Source organism: Genypterus blacodes, unplaced genomic scaffold, assembly GCF_046128005.1.
Source record: "Genypterus blacodes isolate CSIRO-AG114 ecotype Tasmania unplaced genomic scaffold, CSIRO-AGI_Gbla_v1 ptg000058l_1, whole genome shotgun sequence".
In the NCBI taxonomy this organism is placed as follows: domain Eukaryota; kingdom Metazoa; phylum Chordata; class Actinopteri; order Ophidiiformes; family Ophidiidae; genus Genypterus; species Genypterus blacodes.
Genome location: NW_027466870.1, coordinates 7,466,522 through 7,491,867, shown reverse-complemented (window position 1 = coordinate 7,491,867; position 25,346 = coordinate 7,466,522). Strand labels below are relative to the sequence as shown.

At 45.5% G+C, this 25,346-nt stretch overlaps 3 protein-coding genes across 5 annotated transcripts; 2 read left to right on the top strand and 1 right to left on the bottom strand.

The window, feature by feature from the left end:
* Positions 1 to 1,520: 1,520 nt before the first annotated feature.
* Positions 1,521 to 14,437, bottom strand: kdr (kinase insert domain receptor (a type III receptor tyrosine kinase)). Of its 3 annotated transcripts, XM_076153244.1 has the most exons (31): positions 14,170 to 14,437; positions 12,919 to 13,012; positions 12,628 to 12,830; positions 12,211 to 12,332; positions 11,761 to 11,929; positions 11,391 to 11,530; positions 10,900 to 11,083; positions 10,469 to 10,592; positions 10,139 to 10,308; positions 9,888 to 10,044; positions 9,172 to 9,289; positions 8,950 to 9,061; positions 8,517 to 8,861; positions 8,053 to 8,199; positions 7,839 to 7,970; positions 6,494 to 6,600; positions 5,942 to 6,077; positions 5,480 to 5,584; positions 5,259 to 5,372; positions 5,009 to 5,097; positions 4,742 to 4,901; positions 4,545 to 4,636; positions 4,276 to 4,398; positions 4,068 to 4,179; positions 3,884 to 3,983; positions 3,683 to 3,788; positions 2,984 to 3,111; positions 2,812 to 2,896; positions 2,469 to 2,554; positions 2,040 to 2,303; positions 1,521 to 1,836 (listed from the first exon to the last, which is right to left on the bottom strand). In XM_076153244.1, the coding sequence occupies exons 1-30, from the start codon at positions 14,234 to 14,236 to the stop codon at positions 2,087 to 2,089; spliced, it is 4,044 nt and encodes a 1,347-aa protein (XP_076009359.1). In that variant the 5' UTR covers positions 14,237 to 14,437; the 3' UTR covers positions 1,521 to 1,836; positions 2,040 to 2,086. The 3 variants fall into 3 exon arrangements, with proteins under 3 accessions (XP_076009359.1, XP_076009357.1, XP_076009360.1); XM_076153242.1 differs by having other exon boundaries at positions 1,521 to 2,303; XM_076153245.1 differs by having other exon boundaries at positions 1,521 to 2,303; positions 11,761 to 11,926.
* A 2,281-nt stretch (positions 14,438 to 16,718) lies between these two features.
* srd5a3 (steroid 5 alpha-reductase 3) lies at positions 16,719 to 18,496 on the top strand. Its single transcript, XM_076153252.1, has 5 exons — positions 16,719 to 16,962; positions 17,057 to 17,208; positions 17,287 to 17,493; positions 17,571 to 17,696; positions 17,966 to 18,496. The coding sequence occupies exons 1-5, from the start codon at positions 16,739 to 16,741 to the stop codon at positions 18,223 to 18,225; spliced, it is 969 nt and encodes a 322-aa protein (XP_076009367.1). The 5' UTR covers positions 16,719 to 16,738; the 3' UTR covers positions 18,226 to 18,496.
* Positions 18,497 to 19,398: 902 nt separating this feature from the next.
* tmem165 (transmembrane protein 165) lies at positions 19,399 to 24,506 on the top strand. The gene is made up of 6 exons (XM_076153415.1): positions 19,399 to 19,757; positions 20,322 to 20,547; positions 20,628 to 20,803; positions 21,353 to 21,535; positions 22,106 to 22,211; positions 22,313 to 24,506. The coding sequence occupies exons 1-6, from the start codon at positions 19,605 to 19,607 to the stop codon at positions 22,387 to 22,389; spliced, it is 921 nt and encodes a 306-aa protein (XP_076009530.1). The 5' UTR covers positions 19,399 to 19,604; the 3' UTR covers positions 22,390 to 24,506.
* The last annotated feature ends 840 nt before the right edge of the window (positions 24,507 to 25,346 follow it).

Genomic DNA, 25,346 nt, shown 5'->3' with positions numbered 1-25,346 from the left:
TCGCTCCAGATAAATATCAGCCCTGTCGTGTTTTATACACCAGCAAAAGTAGATTACACACTTCACAAGTTGATTCATTCACTTGTTGATAGTACTGTCTTGCTTTTATTCTCCCCTGATATGATCTAATGTTAGGGTTATTAAGATTAAATTGTTATTCGATTCAAGTACAAATTACACTTTTAAACCAGCAGAAAGCGCTGTTGCGTAGTTATAGAAGCGGAGCCCTGTAATGTCAAACTGGAGGGAAATTTGAGCAATACTGACATCTGTTGACCAAAGAGGGTAATAACTATTGTTAGTATCATCCACCCGAGCGACTGTGAACGCTACAAAGAACATTTCTGTCTATTCACAGTGAAAAGGAGTGATTTCTCTGGCACAGTTTGATGTGGAGTTCAGTGCAGATCATATTTTACAGCTTAATCATTGTTGTCTTGCTTTATGAGATACACCTGTACACATGGATTACATTTCTTTACAAAAACACATCAAGGTAGCAGTCAATCACAATATAAACACACAAAACACAATCACATGAATCAAATGTAGAATGTTTTAAGAAGTTGTGTTTTAGAATGATCTAATCCAGACCTAAGTGCTGTGGTAAAACATGTAGAGGGCTGTTTGTGCCAGAGATGATAGAAATACTGATGATGTTCAGCAGATTTCAAGGGAGTGATGGACTAAAACAACATGTCAAATCTATGACTCTTATCAGCAAATACAGGAAATTTGGAGGAGGTTGTTGCTGTCATGAGATTAGACAGAGTGTGTGTGTTTTATCAGTGTAGAAATCCTCCAATCTTGGTTTCACCTTGAATGCATCTAAGGAGACACGCCCCCAGCAGTAAAATGGAGGAAGTTCAAAATGTACCCCTGCGAACAACTGAGAGGCTGTAAGCCATTTCCCCCTCCTATGCTATAATTAGCTGTTAGTTTGTTGTCCTTGATTGCAGACAAAACATGTTGTGTTCTCATGCTCTCACTCAGACTGACTGACACCTTTAGGCTCTCAGGCCCGGATCCTCTTGTCACAGCTGCGTCCACTCGGGCTCGTTCAGTCTCTGTGGATGTTCCAGAGACGAAACTGAGCCCGAGAATAAAGCTTAGGGAGATTCCTGATTTGTTTACCAAAGAATACTGGCTAAAGATGAGTTAAGAGCAATAATAAACCCTTAAAGTAAAGACATTAAAGCAGGGATGTAATAAAAAAGGGCCGGTCGGCTCTTTAACTGTTCTCAATGTCCCTTTACTTAGACAATCAGGTAACATGAGTGGCATTTAATGGACATGTGTTCTGAGCTAAATACACTCACGGAAATAACCAAGGGTGAAAGACACACACACAGACACACACACACATACTATCCAAGGTCAAGAAAGTATTGTTTTCTTTGCGCCATTGAGACTCAGAGAAAGGAAATGAGAGGTGTAACAGACAAGAGTACACACACACACACACACACACACAATCACACACACACACGTTCAATGATGAAAAGAAATCCACGTACACGTTCAGTCTGCGAGTATGTTTATTTTATAAAACTAGTGACATTATTGCAGGTTTAGTCAATAATACGCTTTCAATAAAATACTGTTAAGTCATAAGAATCAAAGTCACTGTACAATAAAGACACAACGTTTAAAATCGATCGACCAAAAAGAGAGAGAAAAAAAAGAAAACATTTGCAGATTCAATTATCTCAAAATTTCAGTTGCCATTTCCTGCGACAGAGGAAGTAGGTGGACTGGCCCTCAGGAAGTGGGCGTGTCCTGGTGCGGAGGCCCCACAGGCCTTTCCACTCGCTGAGTAAACACGATAGCTGCGAGCTGAAAGAAAGCCGACGCGATACAAAGTACACTTATCTCGCACAGACAACCTTCATTTGTCCCGACTGAATCATGAAGTTATCTCCTGTAAAAATATCTCAACGCCATAATCAACAAAGCGCTGCTGTGTGTGTGTGTGTGTGTGTGTGTGTGTGTGTGTCTGTGTGTGACGTCATTGCTCCCTAAAGAAAGTCCTATAATACCTGTGGAGGTTAAACTAAACTCTGTACAGTGAGACAGGAGGAGGAGGTCAGACGGGCGGCGTGCTGTAGCGGATCTCAACGTTAAACTTGTCAGCCGTCTTGGGGAGCAGATGCTTCTTCAGCATGTTGTGCTTCAGGATCACCTCCTCGTTTGCGTAGATGGGGGCGTCGGTGTCGTCAGAGTGGTACCCCGACTGGTATCCACTCGTCTGATTGGACGATTCTGAGGCCAGGGACTCTTTACTCTTACAGCGCAGCAGCTGGCTGAGGAGGGAGAACAGGACAGAGATGCCCAAATGCTTACTACGTGAGGATAGCTACAAGTAACTTTTCGTGTAGCTAACTACATAACTACATAACTATCAGAGCATCTTGGTTGCCTTTGAAGATGATCTGTTGTATTCTGGGTAATAAGATGGAGCTCCTCACCTGAAGTTGGGCGTGTGCGGCAGCTGCTGGTTCAGAGCCTTGACCTCCTCTGATGAGAAGCCCATGCCACTGTCTGTGTGACCCTCCTAGTAAGAAAGAAAAGGGATTGGAACAAACCGCTGTGACTCGTCTCTTACTTGCAAATGTAAAAATGAACATATTCTAGTCTAATTCTACTTTTCCAGCTGTTTACTTGTGACAGCTCGTTCTCAGCCTGTGCTTCCATTGTTTACATTTGGATCAAATCTGTGCACACAACCTTTCTGTGGAGGAAGCCCACGGTGTGTGTACAGTGTGTGTGTGTGTGTGTGTGTGTGTGTGTGTGTGTGTGTGAGGGCCTCACCATGACACTACTTTGCTCCACTGGGATGTCCTCAAACGTCTTCACACTGAGGGGCCGGCTGCACCTTTCGCTCTGCTGGGGAAGACTGCAGGAGGAGTTTCATCAGCAAGACTCATAACATTTGGAAACAAAAGCTAAAATAAAGAGTGAGAGGTCCAAACATCCTGCTGACCCAAGAGACGGAGCGTTGTCATAGTGAAGCTGGGCCTCCAGGTTCTGTGCACTTTGGGGCCTGCTGTAGGGGGTCACTGGGGGTCCGTCTATCCCGTCTGCCGTCAGTGGAATGTAGTCCTTCCCATCCTGCATAACATCAATCTGGTTATGACATCGCCTCAGACACACAGACCGGAACAATTCATTCCACTTTCTGATGCTAATAACGTAAGGAAAGAGAGAAAAGAGAGAATCAAAATCAAAATTCAAAATTCAAAATCATCTGTGAGATTCAATTCACTCCAGTAATAACTTTGTCATTCTAGTTTTCTGTGGTTACGGTTTGTCCGTTTCACTTTAAATCCCTACATTTCCCCTTAATGGTTCAACAACGAGCAGCACACGCGTGAGTTAGAAGAGTAGAAAGGCCAAAAGAACACATCCGCCCACATTAAAGTCCTTAAAAGCCGTCCGTCAGCTGTTATTGATCCAAATATCACATGCTGCATGCGCCACCGCTGAGAAGCCAGAAGGCTCAACTCATGCAAAAAACCAGTCATGTGAGGCTTGGGACAGTAATGGCCGAGGGGAGGCATGATCAGGAGAACAGACAAGAACGTCTGCACACAGGAACATCACAAGAGCTGGAATTTAGTGACTTGCAAAATGAACCAAGTGGCCCATCTGCCTCCTGTTGGATGTTTGTCCTTTGACAGACCTGTTGAGCGCTGGCCTGCAGGAGGTTCCCCAGATGTTCAACCAGCTCTGAAAACGTTGGCCTGTCTGTGGGACGAGCCAGCCAGCAGTCCAGCATGGTTTGATATCTATGAACACAAGTAACGTGCATCACATTCAGACTGTGGATCAAGTTACATTTGTAGTATTTTCTTATACGGCGTCATGGCAACGCTCCACTCACATCTCATTAGTGGCGTATTCTGGCGCTCTCATCCTGGTGCCTTCCTTAAGCCTCCTGCAGAAAGACTCATCTATGCACACACCTGGATATGGAGACGCCCCTATAGGAGACAGAGGTGATGTGCTTAGTGCTTAGTTATGATTGCAGTAAGGATTGGTTGAATAGCCGTTGCCACTAAGCTCACCTAAGGAGAAGATCTCCCAGAGGAGGACCCCGAAGGACCAAACATCACTTTGTGTGGTGTAGACTCGGTCAAAGATGGTCTCAGGAGCCATCCACTTCAGAGGGAGACGAGCCTGTGGAAGACACAAATGGGAAATTGATTACATGGGGATTCTGCTTCACAGCCATAAATAGTGGCAGTGACATCACGATCAGTTCCGGCCACGCACATCTCCCTTGCGGACATAGTCGGGGTCTTTGTAGACGTCTCGAGCAAGGCCAAAGTCGCAGATCTTCACCACGTTGTTCTCTGAGAGCAGGATGTTTCTGGCTGCTAGGTCTCTGTGGATACACTACAGAGGAGAGAGAGAGAGGGGGAGAGAGAGAGAGAGAGAGAGAGAGAGAGAGAGAGAGAGAGAGCGAGAGAGGAGTTCACCGTCACATTCAGAAAGAGACATTAATTTTGATAATGACCACGTGAAGACGATGTTGGTTTCACCTTGCGTGAAGACAGGAACTCCATGCCTTTGGCCACCTGGAAGCTGTATCTGATCAGGTCCTCCATGGTCAGGTGGTCATAGTCTGAGCTCTCTGTGGTGAGATGATGGATTATTTATACTTTTGTAACAAACATCAAACCGTATACAAGCAGTGATCCGGCTGGAGAGTGAAAGATTTCAGATTTGTCCTCCGCACCTTCCTGGATGTCCATACTGTCTGAGGCGTTGTCTCCTTCTGTAAAGCAGACAGCTGTCCCTGTGCAGATGTCCAGCTGGGCGATCTTCATCAAACCCAGATCCCCTTCAGCCACATCCTCCTCTGGGCTCGCCCACCTTTGGCTGCCCACACGCTTCCTCTGTTGCAACAGTGGAGATAACTATTATTATTATAATAAGTATTTCCGGGTGATAATATGAATCATGTCTGTGTTTACAGGCTGGGTGCAGGTTCTAGCTCACTCACCTTAAAGGGGCTGTACTCTCCACGTTTACCCTTCAGGTAGCTGGAGAGGTTTCCATGTTTGCAATACTCCACGATCACCATCAGTGGAGCTGAGAGGAGAGGGAAGAGGATAAAGGTTCAACTAGGCACGATCTTTGTACTTGAAGGATTTATGTCATTAGGTCAGGGAAGGCTTATAAAATTCAATATTCATCATCTAACGAAGACGACAATTATAAAAGAACACGGTTACGTGTGTGTGTAGACTCACCGCCTACTTTGGTGCAGGCTCCCAGCAGGTTGACGACATTGAGGTGATGTCCAATGTGGATGAGGATTTTCAGCTCTGACATCAGTGCACGGTACTCACTAGAGGTGGCTCCCTCTTTAACACACACAGATAGATGTAGTTATTGTATGTGTGTGGGTGTGTGTCTTAAATGTGGTTTACATACTGAAGTACTCAGAAGTACATGAGAGCAGAGTCCTCACCCTTCAGCATCTTGACTGCTACAGTGGTACATGTTGTAGCTTTCTCGATGCCAAAGGCTGCGGCCTCCACCACCTGACCAAAGGCTCCTCGTCCCAGTGGATCGCCTGTGGGCCAAAACAAGAGGGGTCAATATAAGGATTTGGTTTTTACGTCATTACTGAAGACGCCTTCACAGAAATATCATTGTATGTAGAAACGTAATTTTCCTGCGTGTGTGTGTGTGTGTGTGTGTGTGTGTGTGTGTGTGTGTGTGTGTGTGTGTGTGTGTGTGTGTGTGTGTGTGTGTGTGTGTGTGTGTTATCTAACTGTGTTGACGTTGATGTATTCCTGGACATATATAATGTGCGTGTGTATCTGTCTGAGTACTTACCTGATGTGTTTCTATAGGAATTACCCTCATGTTTTGACTCTTAAAAAGCATAATGCGTCCCATCTAATACAGTTTTGTGTTTTGCTCTCACCCAGCTTCAGTCTGTCACGAGGGAACTCCCATTTGTTTGCGTCATAAGTGAGCCTCTCACACTGCTCGTCCATGGGCATGTCGTCTGAGTCCAGGATCATGGACAGGTATCCCGTCTTTACCTCTCTGCCAGTTGACTGAAAAGGTGAGGGCAGGTAAGAGAATGAGACAGGTGTGTGTAGAAGAGACAGATACATGTGATGGGGCAATGAATGAGCTTCTATTCCTCTCTAAGGTGCTGCTCCTCGCCCCCTAGAGCAGAACTGTGTGAGAGTTTTCCCATGGTTCCTGTGGCCCTACAGTAAAGGGACAGTCAGAGTTGTGTGTGTTTGTGGCTTGTGGGAGCAGAAAGTGGCTCTGTTGTTCCCGGATACAAAGGAGAGCGCCCATGTGAACCGCGCCAGTCAGTTTTAATTAGTCATACACAGCCACAGTCTACGTTTGCTCTGTTATTTCTTAAATTTCATAATCAGCTTCTCTGTGCATGAGTGGAGGGGAAATACCAGGAAGGAAAGGAATGCCAAGGGGAGGACGAGGATGAGGATGTTCTTACTCTCTTCTGTCCTCGGATGACAAAGACGATCAGCAGCCAGAAAAACATGGCAATGACCACCGACCCGATGGGAACAATCAGCTCCACATTAGTCTTTTCCTCTGCGCCTGGAAGAAGAACAACAACACAATTACATCTTACTTCAACTACTATAAAACAAAAACAAAAAAAAGCATCAGTGAGCAGAGAGTTTGATTGAAGTAAGTGGACAGATGTGAGGAGTTTATTGAGGAATTGTGTGAGACCGTCACTCTGGAATGTGGGGATATGACTGAGGTGAAGTCTTTGGCATGTGCTGCATGGATCTGTGTGTTTTTCTTGGAGAAAGGAGACTGTTGGAATTCAGATAGTTTATCACAAATTAGTCTGCGAGAATAACTGCTGCCAAAGACAACTTGGACAAATGAGTGACAACGGTGTGAAACTACGCTCCTCATCAGAAACTTCGCCTGTCTTTCCATTACTTCATTAATATCCCTTGCTGTGTCTGTCTCTCATATTTGGGGAATGTCGTGTTTGTACTCTGAGCTTGGATTTCTTCCTCGCTCCCTCCTTCATTAGCCGGGCGAGCTTCCCCTCGTTCAGCTCCCTGAGTCTGCGGGGAGCCGGTCACGTAGGCCCCGCTGTTCATTGAGCACATTTGTTTGTTTGCGGCTGTGTCTCTGTGTTTAGGACAGAACAGGGCTGAGGGGACGGAGCATGCGGGGTGGGTGTGTGTGTGTATGTCTGTGTATGGGGGGTGGGGGTCTCTCCCTTTGTCCTGCAGCCTTTTCATTGTTTTGGATTTCAGGAGGATGTGTATGAAGGGGGGGGGGGGGGGGGGGGACTTCCTGTCATGCGGAAGCGAGGTTATTCTTAAGCTCCATCTTTGATATCAAAAATGGAATGAAACCTTCACGTCAGATATAAATAACTTGTTCCCTCCGGCCAGAGGAGGTTAAAGCTCTCAGTCCTGTTTGTTTGTCTGTCAGTAGGACAAAGTTAAACTGTGTCGTGAAACCCGTGGGCAGGTTTGATCCAGGTCATACTGTGCTACCTGTCGGCCTGATGGTGGCGCTGTAATTATGACGATTTTGCCTATAAGTTTTGAACTGTAAGTCATAGAATCCCTTCCATCAATTACATCAGTTCCTACAATTTTGTGTCAATTGTCACCAGATTTTAACCGTAGAATGTCTGGACCCAGCTGAATAAAGGGCGTGATCATGGTTCGGTGTAATCAGTGAGGGATGAAGCCAAACTTGAAGGACTATGACCCAACAGGAAGTATGACATCATTCTACGCTACATTTCATTTGGATAATGGGCAGCACTTCCTGCTTGGCACAAAGTTTTCTGGACTGACCTTCAGTGGTCAGAAAGGCCTGTGAGGTATCACAGCCGCGGCTGTTACAGGCGCTGCAGGTGTACAGGCCGCTGTCCTCCTTCTTCAAACGCTGAATAGTCAAAGTGTGGTTAAGGTTGCTCAGAATCACACCTGAGGAAAAAGTCAAAGTCTTTAAATCTCCATTCTATGCAGGTAAGCTTAGGAAGCGAGGCAGTGACGTTCACACACGTACCTGAGCCCTCCTGCACTGTGTGGTTGTTTTTGGTCCACACCACTGTGGGGCTGGGCGTCCCTGCAGCATCACAGGTGAGAGTGACTGTGGCACTCACGTTGGCTTTTAGATCCGTTAGATTGTTAAGGATCCTTGCAGCCTCCAGATCTGAAACAGCAACACACATGTGACACAATGATACACATTGGAAACACATTAGTGCTCTTGCAAACCTGACATGAGTCAGAGTGTCAGAGTGTCCAGCATATATCAACAAAACATGTGAAAAACTGCCTGACATTATGTAAAGAGGACACGCCTCCTCCAAACAACTCACATCAAGCCAACAACACAGCTAATAACGCCCCCTACTGGCTTGGAATGTAAATACCCATAACCTAACACCAGGACCAACCATCCACTCAACTCAACTTATCGTTTGTTTGTTTTTTTGGTACTCAGTCAGTGAGTAATCGTGTTTTTACCTTTGAGAGACAGTTGCCGTAGGAGACAGGTTCTCTCCCCAGTTTTGATGTTTTCCACCTGACAGACATAGAGACCCTCATCCTGATGGGACGCGTTAGGCAGCGGGAGCTCCAGGGTCACATTGGTGCCCTGCAGGCCGGACAGCACAGCCTGGGTCAGGGGCCGGGCCGGCAGCTGCAGGGAGCGACAGGGCTGCAATGACGGGAGCTGCTCCGGGTCTGAGATGTTGGTCAGGCGGTACCAGGAGAGGCTCCTGTAGATCAGCCCGTCAGCCTTACACCGCAGCACCACGTCGTCTTCCTCCAAGGGCTCATTGGAAGGAGAGAGAGTCAACTGAAGGCCGCCTGAGAGGTGGAGAAGGACGCATCCTTAGACGAGCAGGCATGAATGTAGCATGATAACAAAAAGCCTCTATATGAAACAAGAGCTTACGTGTCACGTGGAAGAAGATGATCCGTGAATCTTCTCCTGCTTTGTTAGCAGCCATGCATCTGTACAGGGCATGGACCTCAGCCTTCTGAATCTTCAAAGAGCTCACAATTTTCTAGGGGAATATGTTCATCACATTAATAATAAAATTTCCATAATATGACTCAACAAAACAGCTGATCAAACACAGTTACAGCTGTTGGGTCATGATCAAGTAGGATTTACCTTATGTGCGTGATCACTACTGATAATTTGCTCAATAGGGTTCTGTCCGGTGCTGTTAGTAATGTCTCTCCACTTGGTACACTCATCCAGATGGACCTCAGACTTCATCAGGCCTGACCTGGAGGACAGACAGGGCCAGAATCCAGGTCAAACACAAAGATCTCACAGTGAAACTTCATTTCCTCAAAGGTTCAAGAATTTATGGGATTGCCTGAAAGTTTGGCTTAGAGAAAGAGAATACTGGGCAACATGAGCAAGCACACAAGCAGAGAAACAGCTCGGAGAGGAAGAAGCTCTTCTTGATAGAAAGTACAAATGGAACAACAGGAAACAGTATAGGACTGAGGAAGTGCTGTGATGTGTGAGCAGATGATAAGGCCCTCAAGCAGCCGTGAGCTCCTTCTCCTCTCTGTCAATCCTCCCAGCTCTGCATACCTCAGGACTTTGTCAACTATGTCAGAAATGGATGTGTGAAGAGAGTGATTCACATCCGCTGAGCTCAGTTTGCTCACGTTTTGTGGGATTTTTCTTGTTGTTTGTTTTTTAAAGACATCACGGAAGCGCCTCTGTTAATTCAACAATCTGACAGCATACCGGAGAAATGTGAGAACACTCTATGCACGAAAGGAAGCAGTTACCACACACACACACACACACACACACACACACCCTATCCTCCCTTATCTAACAGTGAAGACAGTGACTGACTGACTTACTGGAAGGCACCAGGACAGTCTTCTTTAGACATCCACTGCCACTGAATGTGTGCAGGTATGGGGTTCCCACGGGCAGTGCACCTTAGGGTGGGGCTGCTGCCATAGGTGTAAACATCTGTCTCCGCAGTCACCTCCTTCTCAATGATACGGGGAGCCACTGTAAAAGACGACACCATGAGCTACAACTGGGTAACGTTTCCAACTGAAATGGGAAACACGGAAAGGGAAAGAAGAGAACACTCTCTACTTGCCATTGACCAGCAGCTGAAAGGAGCGCCTCTGTTCCTCTCTAGTGATCTTATTGCTCAGGACCACTGTGTAATTCCCTGCATCCTTTTCCATAACGCCTCGGATCACAAGAGCGTCACTTCTGGGTTTTATTCTGTAATCCTCTTTACGAAGCTGTTGCCCATTCTTATACCTGCACAGGGATTAGAATCGGGTTCATCAATCATCAAATAGATACACTAGTGCTCATAAGTACATAAGTCAATTCTGTTCACACCGTATAGCTCCAGCATAGTAAAGCATTGGATCATTACACACTGCTATGACCTCAGTTGATACTCCTGTGAACGCACCATTTAACCGTGGGCTCTGGGTAGGCTGTGTACTTGACAGGAATAATGGACTCAGATGCTTGATCTCCCACTTTCACCTCCAGAAGCTTCACCCAGGGCTCTTTCATGTCAATGAAAGGCTTTTCTGTAAACGTATCACACATATGAAATGATATGGGTTCCACAGGGTCAGACCTCATTCAGTGTTACAGGTCTCTGCATTCACAGTGTTAGTAACATGTCAGACTGTAAACACTTCAAAACACTTCTAAGGGGACATAATACACACATTCCCATGTTGGAGTACATTTTGAAACCTTTCAAATTTATAGGTTTTTGTCTCCTTAAGGCTCCGACTGAAAAGCCCACTTCGTTCTGATTGGCCAGCGACATCGTTCCCTTTCAATATAACATAATAAATAGGATGTTTTGGAGTAAGTGCTCTTACTTACCATACACTTTCAGAAATGCTGTAGTACTCTTGTCCATTTGTCCACTGGATGCAGTGCAGGTATATTCTCCAGTGTGATTGACAGTCACATTATCCACTATGAGTGTGTTGGACAACTCCAAAGTGTTCCACAGCTTCTTTTTGTGGGAGAGTGTGTGAGGCGCTCCTGAGCCGTTCACCGGGGTCTGACAGAGGACACACAAAAAGTTCATAGATTCATAAGAGATCATATTTTAAGCATTGTAATATGGTACATTAAAAATAAAGTCTTATTTATTTTTATTACTCTGACAATTAAGAGTGCATTCAGTGCCTCTCAGTCTATAGTTATGTAAACAGTCGATTGCGTGTCACCTTTGCACTTTGTGCTGGTATGGAGATGAGTTAAAGGATCTTTGAAAGCAGGAGGAAAGGATCAGTGCAGAGAGGAAAGGAAGTGACAGCCCGACGTGTGATTTCAATACGAAGGCTGAGTTAGCATGAGGAACTCACCAGGGCCTGACCAGAGTGTGTCCAGTTGAATTCGATGCCCACATTGAGCTCGGTGCTGGCGGTGCAGCTGAGCATCATCCGCTCCCCGACAGACAGCCTAACTTGTGTGGGGGTCAGGGTGAGGTCATGGATCTTGTATCCTGCGGAAAAGGGAGGGAGGACACAGCAGTCAGCTCACAGTCTATTGTTCTGCTCAGGCTAAAAACTCTCTTTTCTCCCTCACTCACTCTGTATACTTCACTCTTTCACTCTCTCTCTCTCGACACATCCAGACATGTTCCTTTTGTATTATTCACTTCAGCTACACACACACTCACACACACAGGACACAAACTCAGATTTGTGAGGTATGACAGGCTCTCCCACTTACCAACAACAGCAACAATGTAGAGACGGGACTTGAACGTCTCATTGCCGATGCAAGTCTGGCAGAACACCACTCCAGCATAGCTGATCAGGTAACTGGGGACAGTGAAGCCCGTCTTAGCCTCCCACTGAGAATCCTTCCCGTCTGGAAAATGTTCTCTCTTTGGATACTTCTGACAGACAGAGAAATGAACAGATGTGTCATCTTACTGTAAACACAGACACGTTCAGGGTCTCTTGTTATGAGATCAAACCAGCACCATAAACTGTTTCCCGTTGGTGATCAAAGAGAGGAACTCCTGTTTTTGTTCCAAACCAGCTGCACTGATTGAGTTATATGTGCCAGCGGATCAGACTGATCAAGGTGGAAATGAAAAATGTCTCTTTGTGCAAGATCTAAAGTTCTAATCTGCTGCTTTGTTGATGTTGATGTTTTAAGGTGACTCTTCCTTACAGTGTGGAGTGTAACGTTGAGGTTCTCCAGTGAACCCCTGCACGGGATCACCACACGTTCCCCTTCACGGATAAACACCACCTCATACTCTTTCTCCGACGGTACAAAGGGAACCTTGAAATCTGAAACCAAACAACAAGCATAAACATTTGAGGTGAACCACACTGAAAGTCAGCAAGACACAAACAGAACCTTGAAGTGGTGAGAGAGTGGGCAGCACAAGACAATACAACAAAGCCCCGGCAATACAATGGAACATGACACAACATCATACAACACACTGCAGCAGTAAGATCAAACTCAACACTAAAATAACTCAAAAGTATGGATCATTATTTCTGTAAACAATCTGTCATCATCACACTTTTGAGCATTCCATCTGTTCCAAAGTAAAGTTAAAGTGTAAATGAGTTATACCGTGAACGAAAACATAAACAGCGGCTGAAGTCTTTCCATCATCAACTTCTAGGTCTTTATAGGAGCATCGATACTCTCCCGTTTCATTCACAGTTGCATTGGAGATCTGCAGTGTTGTGCAGAAGAATCCTGATCCATTGCAGTCGCTCATGGACATGTGAGTGCCTGCAGGAGGGGTTGACCACCTCAGGTACTGCCGACCTCTGCCAAATCAAATAAGGGACAACTGCAAATGCAAACTCTGTATGTACTGATGCATGAATGAATGAGGAATCATTTAAACGTACACACCTGCAAATGAGCTCAAGGCTGTCAGATTTGTTCATCCTGTGGACGCCATAGATGTTCAGTTGTGGGGGATCGGGCATAAACCTCAGTTCAATGGCTGCAAGAATCATCAACATGTCAAGTCAATCATTCCAAAGATTGATAACAAACTCAAACAGTGATGATATCAGACTGATCGGCCCTCACACAGGGTCAGAGGTCAGGCTACTATTGTTTCCAAAGTCAAACTACAACACAACATGTTGCTTAATCAGATTATGGAGAGGAAATGGATGGAGGGGCCTTAATGTGATTAGACAACTATAGATTGTCTATATGCTTAAGCAAATCCATTTATAATCAAAAAGTCAGAATGCTCAGAGTAAATGCACTGAAAAGAGATTATTCAGAACTTTACTTAGTACTACTAAAGACCACAGTAAAGTAAAGATTCTGAGTGTTTCCGATGTAGGTCAGTGTTTTATAACTCTAGTGGCTCTACTCGGGTCCATTTTTCCACTGCTGCAGCAAATGGCGGAGCTGTGTCAAAACAGGAAGCAGGGGAAGATGGGCCGGGTCAGGCTCAATAGCCCAGCACTGTGTGGTGTAGGTGGGGTTCCTGTTTCTGAGGATACAGGCTGAGCCCCCCACCTCCCTGTGAGGCCCCACAGCACAAATTCAATGGGGGAGAAAAAAACTCATAATGTTATCTGGAACAATTAGGCATTTAATGCCAGCGTGGTGTCGTTTCACTTCATCCGTGGCTTGTGGTCACTTTTTTCACCCTTTTGGTGGCATTTCTCAATTCATACAGGACATTTTAGGATTATAAGCATTACATTCAAACTTAATATACTTTACTTTTACTTTATACAACTTTACTTATCCAACAACATGGATAACAAACAGGACCTCCAGCTGTTACCTCAGCAAATATATAGCTATATAGGGTTATGAGATCATTTCATTTATTTGCCAATTAGTCAAACGGGACCAGGTTTCCCTCCCTCTCTGATCCCATTGTGCCCATTTCTGGACAGAAAATTTGTTCCACTTCAAATACTTTCTCTATATCATTCACATTCAGATTTAACCAAAAGTTAATAATTACACAACAGTTCACACACATACACACAATTATTACAATTGCTAATGAACTTTTCTTGATACTTGACGGGCACAGAATAGTAACTCTTTAACTATTCAATCTCATTAGTAAGTATCCCCAAGAGCTGAGTCATTATTTGGTTACGAATTATTAATGTATTCTCTTACCAGCGACATAGCTGATTTCCAAAATAATGCCAAGTATTGGAATGACGGACACTGCCTGCGCCATCATCCGTGTGAAGACGTGAACATCCGAGCAAAAAGTTTTTCTCCGATAATCAAATCATCCTACGCGCTCATGATTAAGCCGGTGACGTTTGATTCTCGGCACCGGTGATGAGTGTGAGGAAGGTTATCCGCAAAAAAGGCGCCCGGAGCGAGAATCAGAATGCACGGCGTGTGTGTGTGAGTGTAATGTGTGTGTGTGACCGCGGGGCTGGAGGTGCTGAGGATGGAGCATCAGCAGGGGAGGAGGAGCGTCAGACATGATGGAAACATGGAGAGAACTTCAATGTGCAGATGAAGAGGCTCATCTCCTCATTAAGAGCTAAGGGGCCTTTACATTCCTCTTAACATATCCTTAATAAAGTTAAATCCATTAGGGGTCATTATTCAACTCTTAACCTAAAACATATACATTTCTATGACAGAATAATAAATAAATACAGCCTTTTAAAATGACAGGTCAATTCCCCAAAAATGAACAAAAACAATATGAATATAATAGAATATGTGCTAATATAAATCAAAATGATGATCACATAACATCACATGTCCCCTCACTCACACATACATTCTTCATCATTAATGTACAGGAACTCAGAGTTTGAATGCCAACATGACACGATGACATGATGATGATGAAGTGTTGAGCTTTCATACTGGCAGGCATTCAGAGGGGCTGAGATGTTCTGAGCTGCATCCACATGTTTCCTGGCCCCGGTGGCTTCTGCAGGGAATCTCTGCCTACTAACCCACCCACCTCCCTCACAGCAGCACTTCCTGAAGGGCACGCCGACACTTAATGAGCCTGTGGAAGAGCTGGAAAAGAAAACATTCCATTTCTATTTTCCCAAATTCTCCACATGGAGTCATTGATTTGGACTTTGGCCCAAAACGAATTGGTGAGAAAAGAAAGAGAAAAGCGAAAAAAAGGGAGGTGTTTGTTGCTCTGTGGAGAACAATGCTCTATATCTGACTTATGTGATTTAGAGGACACGATTACAATGCATAAGCTTTGAGTTTATTGCTTCATTGTGGTGTTGGTCATCACAGAAACAGAACTGAAATCATAACATGCCTCTACAAAAAGTTCTGTTCTGGCGTCTGCACCAGTGAGACGCCCTGGAGTCGCTCTGCATCCTATTGTTTGTGCTTCTGCTCTGGGATCACATGAGGGATTACAAAGGTCAACGTCCCACAATTCAATGCAGGACTGAAGATTGTAATGTGTGTTGGTGTGTGGGTGGGTGGGTGGGTGGGTGAGTGTGTGTGCCTGCTGCCTTTATATATTAACGTAGAAAAGAGTGAATGATGTTGATGAGTCAAGAAACAAAATCCAACACATAACAAATGAAAACTATTTAGAGATTCAGACCTTTTTTGCAGAGTTGTATTAGGCAGAACGGAAAGTAATCGGAACACCATTTTCACCCCACCAACCTACCACACACAGACACACAAACACACACACACACACACACACACACACACACACACACACACACACATACATATATATATATATAAAAGAACAGAATGATGCCTCTATAGGTCAAACAGGTCATGGAGATTCGACCGTGTCAACAAGAATCGAAATGCATCCATTGAATGGTGAGAGGAGGTTTAATCTAACAAATGCATGATTGAACAAAAATGCAGTCTTTGGATTATCATTGTTCTTCCATGGATCATTCTTACAGGGGCGAGCTGGGGTCCAGGTCTTGGCACATTAAAAAAGAGAAGAGACGCCGAGGACATGGAAGGGCGGAGCAGGAAAGCGTGCACACACACTTCCTTGGACAGGATACAGAGCTCCTCCAAGAGGCATCCTGGAGTCACAAGCCTCAAAGGCCTCACTCAGACTTTCACACAAACACACACATTTTCCTTTGACATATTGCTGCATTGTAGGAAGGCGGTACGTCTTAAACAGAGAGGACGAACTGCTGCACTACACAAGCACAGTGCAAGCAGGAAGCTCATAAACAGCTTATCATGAGCACTTAGCTTAGCCTATAGCTTTCCCATAAACATTCAGTCTCTCATAATAGAGAAATGTAGGTCATCCCTGTGTATACAACACTACTATTCTGTTTTATGTGAGACTCTGTTAGAGACTTAGACACACTTTCTAAATTGAACATCTTTGTAATACTGACTTGACTATATTGACATATTATAGATTACATGGAAAAAGATATAGATATAGAAATAGACTTAATATTACTTCTGTGGTCTGTGATTTGAGCTGCATTAACATTACAGACTGGTTAAACAGTCATCAGGAGTGTATAAAGCAAGAAAGATGGATTGTATGATGTGTAAAAGTAGAATTTCCTTGTCTTAAATAAATCCTAATCTAAATTTTATATATGTGTTGTGCATTCATCATAAATAATAACAAACTGATTAAGTAAGCGTTATTACGCGCCACCCGGAACCATTTTCTTGGGTCTGTTTACCATCGGTCTCATTTCGCTGTTGCTCACAACAATGAGCCCGGTGCAGGAAAATGATTCGGAGCTTAGCGAGCATTCGTGTCGCTGATGCTTTTTGGTTGTGTTTATCTTTATGTTTCTTTGCAGCTTTCCTCGCTCACAAACTCGTACACAAATTACCGCGAAGAGTTGAAAAATCTGTAATCTACGCGTTGTTCCAGGATCTTATTCGCTACGGGAAGACGAAGCAATGCGTCAAGAGACACGAGCGGCTGCGTGTGTTTGAAGTCCCGAAAAGGTAACAACAACAACAACATATTAAATGAATTTGAATGAATTGTGTAAACACATGTCACCACTCTCGTTTGTTTCTCTGATGTTTTGTCCTTCAGGTGGTTCTGGCACTTCTATGCGGTCTCCGTTGTGTGGAATGGTTCTCTACTCGCCTTGAGCCTGTACGTCACCTTACAGAAGCAGTCATATCCGTCATGTTTGACCTGGATCGTAGACATTCTGACGGGTGGACTGAGCTCTGACAGTGAAGGTACCCCAGGCTGAACCTTAAAGCTCATATCTTTCTGTTTTAGATGCTGGCTGTGTCTTATTTTACCACTGTCTGTAGCTCCACAGCTGTCTGATGGGCCGGTCCAGCTGTCTGCAGGGCTGGTCCAGCTGTTGCTCTGGCTCCACTCCCTCAGGAGGCTGCTGGAGTGCCTGCTCGTCAGCGTTTTCTCAGATGGAGTCATTAATTTGCTGCAGTATGGGTTTGGTCTTGGATATTACATTGCACTGGGGTTGACAGTGTTCTGCGTGGATCGTCTGGGCGAAGGTGAGACTGAAAAAAGTTTTCTGTCGTTGTGATCTGGAGCGGTTCTAACTCCTCTATGTTTGTGCTGCTCTGTTTAGAGAAAGGCCCCCTCCTCTCCCAGCTGCAGTGGTTCCACGTGGCTGGCGTCGCTCTTTTTATCTGTGCCTCCCTGCTGCAGCACCACTCCACTGTGCTGCTGGCCCGGCTACGCACCGGGAAGTCAGGTAAGGATGTGCAGGTTTCCCTCTTCCCAAATCCCATTCCCATGTAGGTTTTTCCTAATTAATCACACATGTTTTGTACGTCATTACTGATGCAAACCTCCATCTTTTCACAGTTTCTGCTTCTTGGTTTCTTACTGTACAGAAATGAATATAATTGTAAAAGAACCAGCACTAATTTAAATGTGATCTATAGTAAATGGAAAAACTATGAATCCCAGTTATGTCTTAGCGGCAGGGGGACTGATGTATTTTCTGTTCTTGTCTTTCAGGAAGAGTGGAGACACTGGCTCACAGAGTGCCAGAGGGTGGCTGTTTTGACCGGGTGTCATGCCCTCATTACCTGGCTGAGCTGCTGGTCTATGTCTCACTCAGCCTGGTCTTTGGAGGCCTCTCTCTTACCTGGTGGCTTGTTGTCCTTTATGTGTTCTTTAACCAGGCACTGGCAGCACAACTCTGCCATGAGCATTACCTCAGCAAATATGAGACGTACCCAAGGCACCGGAAAGCTTTCATACCGTTTATATTGTGATCCATTCTTATCACTGTAACGCCTTATATCAAACTCTGCTGTGCTCACTATTCTGCTGGACAGATTAAAGTGCAGGACAAATAAAACACTTACAAGTACAAACGTGTACTGAACTAATCATCTCTATGTGTGTGTGTGTGTGTGTGTGTGTGTGTGTGTGTGTGTGTGTGTGTGTGTGTGTGCGCGCGCGCGTGTGTGTGTGTGCGCGCGCGTGTGTGTGTGAGCATGAGCATGCATGAAGCATTGCATTCCTGCACACATATTCTTTCTCGGCAGAACTCTTTCTAGGTGAGAAGCATCTCAGATTCATTCATTATTAGTTGAATAAAAGTTTAAAAATAATGATTGGCATTCATTTTGATGAGTTAGGGTTAGGGTTTTTTGATTTTGCGGTTCAAGTGTTTGTTGTAATTACATACAACCTTTGCAACAATAGAACTATTCAGATACTTGTCTCCTCCTGCTGCCGGCCCTGTTCAGCTTTCCTCATACTACCAGTAGTGACAAGGACACTAGCAGAACACAAAACTAGAGAAGAATCAGCAGAGTCATTGTCTGATGCCACCACATGCAAAACCACTTCCCTTTGACGGTTGTTTTGCTGCTCCTGATGTCATTTGCATCAAAGCAGGTGAATTGCACGAATTGATATCCCTGAAGTTTATCTGACTTATTTGAGCAGAGTATATGAAGTCTAGTCTATGACGCTTCATCATAGACATCCACTAGAGGGTCACATTATGCGTTTCCACATAAAGACGGGAAACGTTGCCAAATCAAGTGTTTCAATTTTATTAGACATACATGCGATTGCAAACTGAACTATACCAAGCATTTTCTTAATGTATTTCATTTAAATCTCGTTTAAGTCTTACGATACATTGTTTATAAGATTTGTTGCAGATGGGATTCAAAATAGTATACATATTTTGCAGTAATCAAAGTGAAGTGACAGTGACGTAAACTTTGATTCCTTTTCGTACTTAGTGTTCTTACTACTTTCTCGCTCCGTGTTTTTTCTGTGATAGTTTTGCAGGTCTGCCAAGCTTTGATACTTTCCGTCACATTCTCGCGGAGGTGTGATTGACAAAGACACTAGCCAATGAGATTCGAGAATTAATGGCAACGTCATCTCGTAACGCACGATCACTCCTTCCACGGACCAATCAGATCTCTGCCTCGAGCCTACGGGTAGCAGCAAGGTTGTAATTTACACCGAGTTGGCTCCGTCTGTCTGATGACTTACCACAGCGGAGTTCCCTTAATCTAACTCGGTTTCTAACATGCAGTCTGTCCGTTTCGCTGCCGGTTCTCTCTAGTGACCTGCGGGAGACCAATTACCACACAAACTGTCCTTCGTGGTTGTTTTGGACGCCGTTATGCGTGTCGCGGTGAGCGGAGGAGGCGGACGGGCTCGCAGAAATGTGATGCTCGTCCTGTGTCCGCTTGTTGCCGTGTTGTTGTTGTTGCCCGTCACCGTTTCTGCGGTTCCAGAGGAGCACAAGCCGGCCCAGGAGCAGCCGGCACAAGAGGTACGAGCTTTGGATCCATTAGAACCGGAAACACGTTTACGGTCTTCGATATTCACGTTGCCGGTGTCGGAGTAGCGCTACCTACCTAGCTAGCCTACAGATGCTAACGGAGGCTGTTCCGCTTGTGTTCCGGGTTTCCGTAGATCAGACGGCGCTTTGACGCTTTAAGCAGAAGTATGCAAATGTTTGATTTAGCTTTAGAGACATCCGCTATGGGTCACCGACAAACGGGAAACTCTGCTCTGTCAGGTTCACATTATCGTTCAGACTGATTCTGTTAAGCAGGTCTTTGTTTACATTCTGAGTTAAAGTAAACTTGACACGTGTACGAGTCTGTGGTCCAACCGGTGACTTTGATCTGAACGTGTCTGTCTCCTGTCTGCACCTTTCAGACCAACAAAGCAAGATATTATTTAATAGTTAATTTAAAATGCCGAGTCTGTGTGCAAAAACAGTTTCTCTTAATATTCCACATTGTTACATTGTGTTTACAGACCCACATAGGCACTGATCCTCACCCTATCTCACTGCTGTGCTGTGGTATTGCTCTTCCTTTCCTTGCAGAAGCCTCCTAGTCCTCATCCTGTCCTCTCAGTGGCCAGTGAGGATGAGTCCAGTAAAGGAGAGCTGGGCTTCATCCACGCCTTTGTGGCTGCTCTCTCCGTCATCATCGTCTCCGAGTTGGGAGACAAGACGTTCTTCATCGCAGCCATCATGGCCATGCGATACAACCGCCTCACCGTCCTGGTCGGAGCCATGCTGGCCCTGGGAGTCATGACGTGTCTCTCAGGTTGGTATAAGAGGAAGTTTAGCTTGTCTTCATCATTCAGTCTCGTCTTAGTAACTAATTCTCCCCCCGCCTCTCTCCAGTGTTGTTCGGCTACGCCACCACCATCATCCCTCGGATCTACACGTACTACGTGTCCACGGCGCTGTTTGCTATCTTTGGCGTGCGCATGCTGAGAGAGGGCCTGAGGATGAGTCCAGACGAAGGCCAGGAGGAGCTGGAGGAGGTCCAGGCTGAGATCAAGAAGAAGGATGAAGAGGTAGATTTATACTCTAGATTTGTAGTGTAAACTTGTAGAACACACTGATCTGTCTGTTAGGATCACAGTGAGACCACAGGGAGCAGAGACACTGATGAGTCTTCATCTCCAGTGTTGTTACAGACGACTTATCTCTGCACCTTGTACTACAGTGCAGCTGCTGAAGTTCATATTTAGATGTAAATATGCTGTGATCCAAGGAGAAATGATTTATTATGAAGGCTCAAACGCTCCCCTGTGCCTGTGGGCAAGTATGTAGGCCAGTGGAACTGAACACAGCTCTGAAGTGAAGCTGCATTCATGTGCAGCAGAATCAGGCAACCTGTATCAATATGAGAGGCTGCTGTATCAGCACTGATCCAGGTCCTGGTGTGTGTGTGTGTGTGTGTGTGTGTGTGTGTGTGTGTGTGTGTGTGTGTGTGTGTGTGTGTGTGTGTGTGTGTGTGTGTGTGTGTGTGTGTGTGTGTGTGTGTGTGTGTGTGTGTGTGTGTGTGTGTGTGTGTGTGAGAGAAGTGTTGTAAAGCATCTGTCTTCTGGTTCTCTGCGTAGCTTCAGCGGACCAAGCTGGCCAACGGGAGCCCAGACCTGGAGTCTGGAGCGACGACCACCATGCCGGCCAGGAAGTGGCACGGCTTCATCTCGCCCATCTTCCTGCAGGCCTTCACGCTCACCTTCCTGGCAGAGTGGGGGGATCGTTCCCAACTCACCACCATCATTCTGGCCGCCCGAGAGGTTGGTTAGCAGACACACACACACACACACACACACACACACACACACACACACACACACACACACACACACACACACACACACACACACACACACACAGACCATCAGCCTCCACAGCGGCCCCCCTCGAGGGAATCAGACCCTTGATGTCTCCAGTGACTCTGCTTCACAGCCTGGATCAGATGATGAAACTCTAGTCTGAGCTTTTGTTACATGTAGACGAGGCAGTTGTAGAGATCTCTCCTCGCGCTTGAGCTCTTCTTCTCTTTAAACACAGCAGCAGCTTGTTCAAAACTCCAGCACTCTCCAGCAGAAGCAGTCCTCTCTTCTCTACTCTGGCTGAGTTTAAGCTCTTACTGTTCATTACAAAATCCTGCCTGGCCTCGCTCCAACATGTCTCATGCATCTCCCAGGTCTCCATTCTGACTCTTGAACAGGCGGTTTATTCATAGATAAGTTACCTGAACAGTCTTTATATCTGCTCATGCACCACTGAGCCATGATGTGTTCCCAAGGTTTCGCACTAACTGGTGTGGTTACTTTAATACGACGTCTCCCATTTCTCCCCAGGATCCCTTTGGCGTAGCGGTGGGCGGCACCCTGGGTCACTGCCTGTGTACGGGCCTGGCTGTGATAGGAGGAAGGATGATCGCCCAGAAGATATCTGTCAGAACCGGTGAGCTCACATCTGTCTCTGGACTTCAGCTCAACCACTGTCCTGGAAGGTTGCCTCATTTGCCAATATGAATGTTCTTTGTCCCTGTTTTGTTTCCATAGTAACAATCATCGGCGGGATCGTGTTCCTGGCGTTCGCCTTCTCGGCCCTCTTCATCAAGCCGGAAGTCGGGTTTTAATCAGACGAAAGACTTTGAGGCTCTGTACATAAAACTGTAAAGCTCAGTTAAGTTGCTGTAGAGAGGTTGTAGGTTTGACTGTGTGTGTGTGTGTGTGTGTGTGTGTGTGTGTGTGTGTGTGTGTGTGTGTGTGTGTGTGTGTGTGTGTGTGTGTGTGTGTGTGTGTGTGTGTGTGTGTGTGTGTGTGTGTGTGTGTGTGTGTGTGTGTGTGTGTGTGTGTGTGTGTGTGTGTGCCTGGAAGTGTGACTGTCAGAAAAAGAGCCGTGTCGTTGTTATTGTGAGGAAGGCAGAATGCATTGTTACAGATTCCTCGCCCTCTCACCTTCTCTTATAGCTCCACTTCCCCCTCAGACTCGCTCCAGACACTCTGGCGCTGAGTCGTTTTGTCTTTTCTTTGCCTTCTTTGAATTATAAATAATGAATGATTGATTAGTTTATGTCCCGTGAAGCCTAGGTGTGTCCTCAGAGTGTGTCCTTCAGGCTGATGGGGCTCAGGTCTTGATCCCATCGTGTTCTCATATAGGAGAACGTCTCTGATCAGTCGGCCCTTTGTCTCAGATCATCAATGAAACAAGTCTCATTTTACTATCTATCATGTAGAAAACATTTAGTCACCTTTGACCTTTGTGAGCCAACTTGAGATTGACTTCCCCTTCCTCTCTGTAGCCAGGCTGTCTCATCATCATGGAGGCTGAGAGGCTGCAGGCGCCCGGCTCAGCCGATCACAGCGAGCTCATCCTGATCCTCATCAGCTTACATGGGGTCGGATGGAAGTGTGCCGCCTCTCAGGTCTCCATGGTTACCTCTCTGTCATAGTGTATCTATACCGTGTGGTGTTTGCAGTGTGTGTGTGTGTGTGTAGGTAAACACAGCCACTGCCAACCCCGGCTGCCTCATAGTCGCTCCCACCAGAGTCTGTTGTGTTTGTTAGTGAACACAAAGAAAAGGCCAGTAGCCTCCAAGATGATCTCCCTCCATGCTAAGGTCGTGTGAGAGAGAATGTAAACGTAAACGTACACAGATGCACAACAATACCCTGTCATTTTGCAGTGTTGATGAAACAGTGAGCGGGCAGGGCCCACACACACAATTGCAAATCATGTCCTTCACCCTAAGCAGCTACAGTGTAGCTACGACAACACACACACACACACACCAGTGTAGTGCACCCTCATAGAGGCCCCCGAGCACACACACAGGTGTTCACACTGCTCAGAGCTCTGTATGTAAGAAGATGCTGGTACTGTACTCCGCATACTTCACTTCAAGAGCAGCACAGCCACACACTAACACACACACACACACACACACACACACCTGTGAAGGCTCTGAGCAGTAGGAACACCTGTGTGGGCGTTCAGTGGTCGTCACAGTTACACAATTATTTAAAGTAGTCTGTATTTATTTAGCACCCGTGTTCATACATGTTGCTTTTCATTTCAACCAAACGTCCTGCAGACATCAGTCTGAAGAGCAGTTGCAGTAAACCAGGACTTTTTAAAGCAAACAGGCAAAAACGCTGCATTGTCAATATTTGACAGGAAGTGTGCGGCTGTGAAATAGTTGTGTTTGCGATGCAGATTGGTTGAAATGCTCCATAAGGGTGTGTCGTCTCAGGGGGTGAAGACTTCACATCCAAGGAAATCCATCACATTCAGTTCAGTAAGCCTCAAAGTGATGATGTCATGTTGTGGTTCAGTCACACACACGAGTCGCTGGTTAGAAGTATTTTTATATGACGACTTATTGTTTTACTCTTCAAAGCAGAGTTCAGTCTATTGAAACATCCAGAGCGACTTTGTCCCATCATGTTGAAGAATGGAACGTAATTTCTTTGTTTGTCCTGACGGTGGCGCTTTGACGGACGAGCTTCAGACTCCAATGGGAGCTCCAACCCAAAGTAAACAGCAAGTGGCGACAGAGGACGTGAGGAGTGCTGCTCTAAAGTCAGTCTGAGGATGGGAACTTAACACTCTTAGCCTTGTTTACCTCCTTGTTTCCCCGTCAGACGTCTCCTTTAATCATTATTTGTTGTTTCAATGTTGTATATTACTTAGGTAAAGATCTGATACGGCTGTTTGTGTTGAGACGACATTAAACACATTTGGAGGAGTTTGGTTTTGTGGTTTGTTTTCTTGGCTGATATTTAAACTAAAAGGGCACTCGTAAGATTAGATACACCTCCACCAAGGTCGAACGAGCTTAGAGGCAAGTTGTTTTAGTAACATAACGGCCTGAAGCTAAAGAGACAAAGAGGATAATTGGACTTAATGGCTTTATTTGTGAAGATAAATATACCAGCATAACACCAGATTTGAAAACGTATCTGGATCCAAACCAACCTGCACCTGCTGATGTCTGTCATGGACATTGCTGCATTACTTGAAAAGAAGTAGATAAGAAGAGACATTGAAGGAAATGGATCATGTGCCATCCTTCCACCATGTTCCATCCGAATCCTTTCATAACCTGCCAGGTTAAACCAACCGACCTGTGATTGAAGTCTCTTGCTGTGAGATTGGCCTCTGATCCCAGCCCGGTGGTGACGTCACAGCAGGTGTTTGGGTTTGACAGCTGGTGGAAAATGCCTCTTGTGACATCACTGATGGGGGCGTGGTCAGACTCAATGTGTGATCTCACCTTTATTCTGGTCCGGTCCCTGAGGTCTGGACTCAAGAGCCAAACATTAACAGCACACACACGTGAATCATGACGACACGCTGGTGTTTTGATACCAAACATGTTCCCTCATGGTGCTGAGAGCGGGAAACGACTCCAAACGCTCAACCTTTAGAGGAAATATTAGGAGGAGTGCAGTTAAAAACATTCTTTACGATCACATTCATATCACAGGGGACCAACCAGCAGGGACCACAGTTTGGATCACACACACACACTTGACCTAAAGAGGAACTCCACCGATTGTACAGATCAGATTCAGTGTATTGTACATTGGA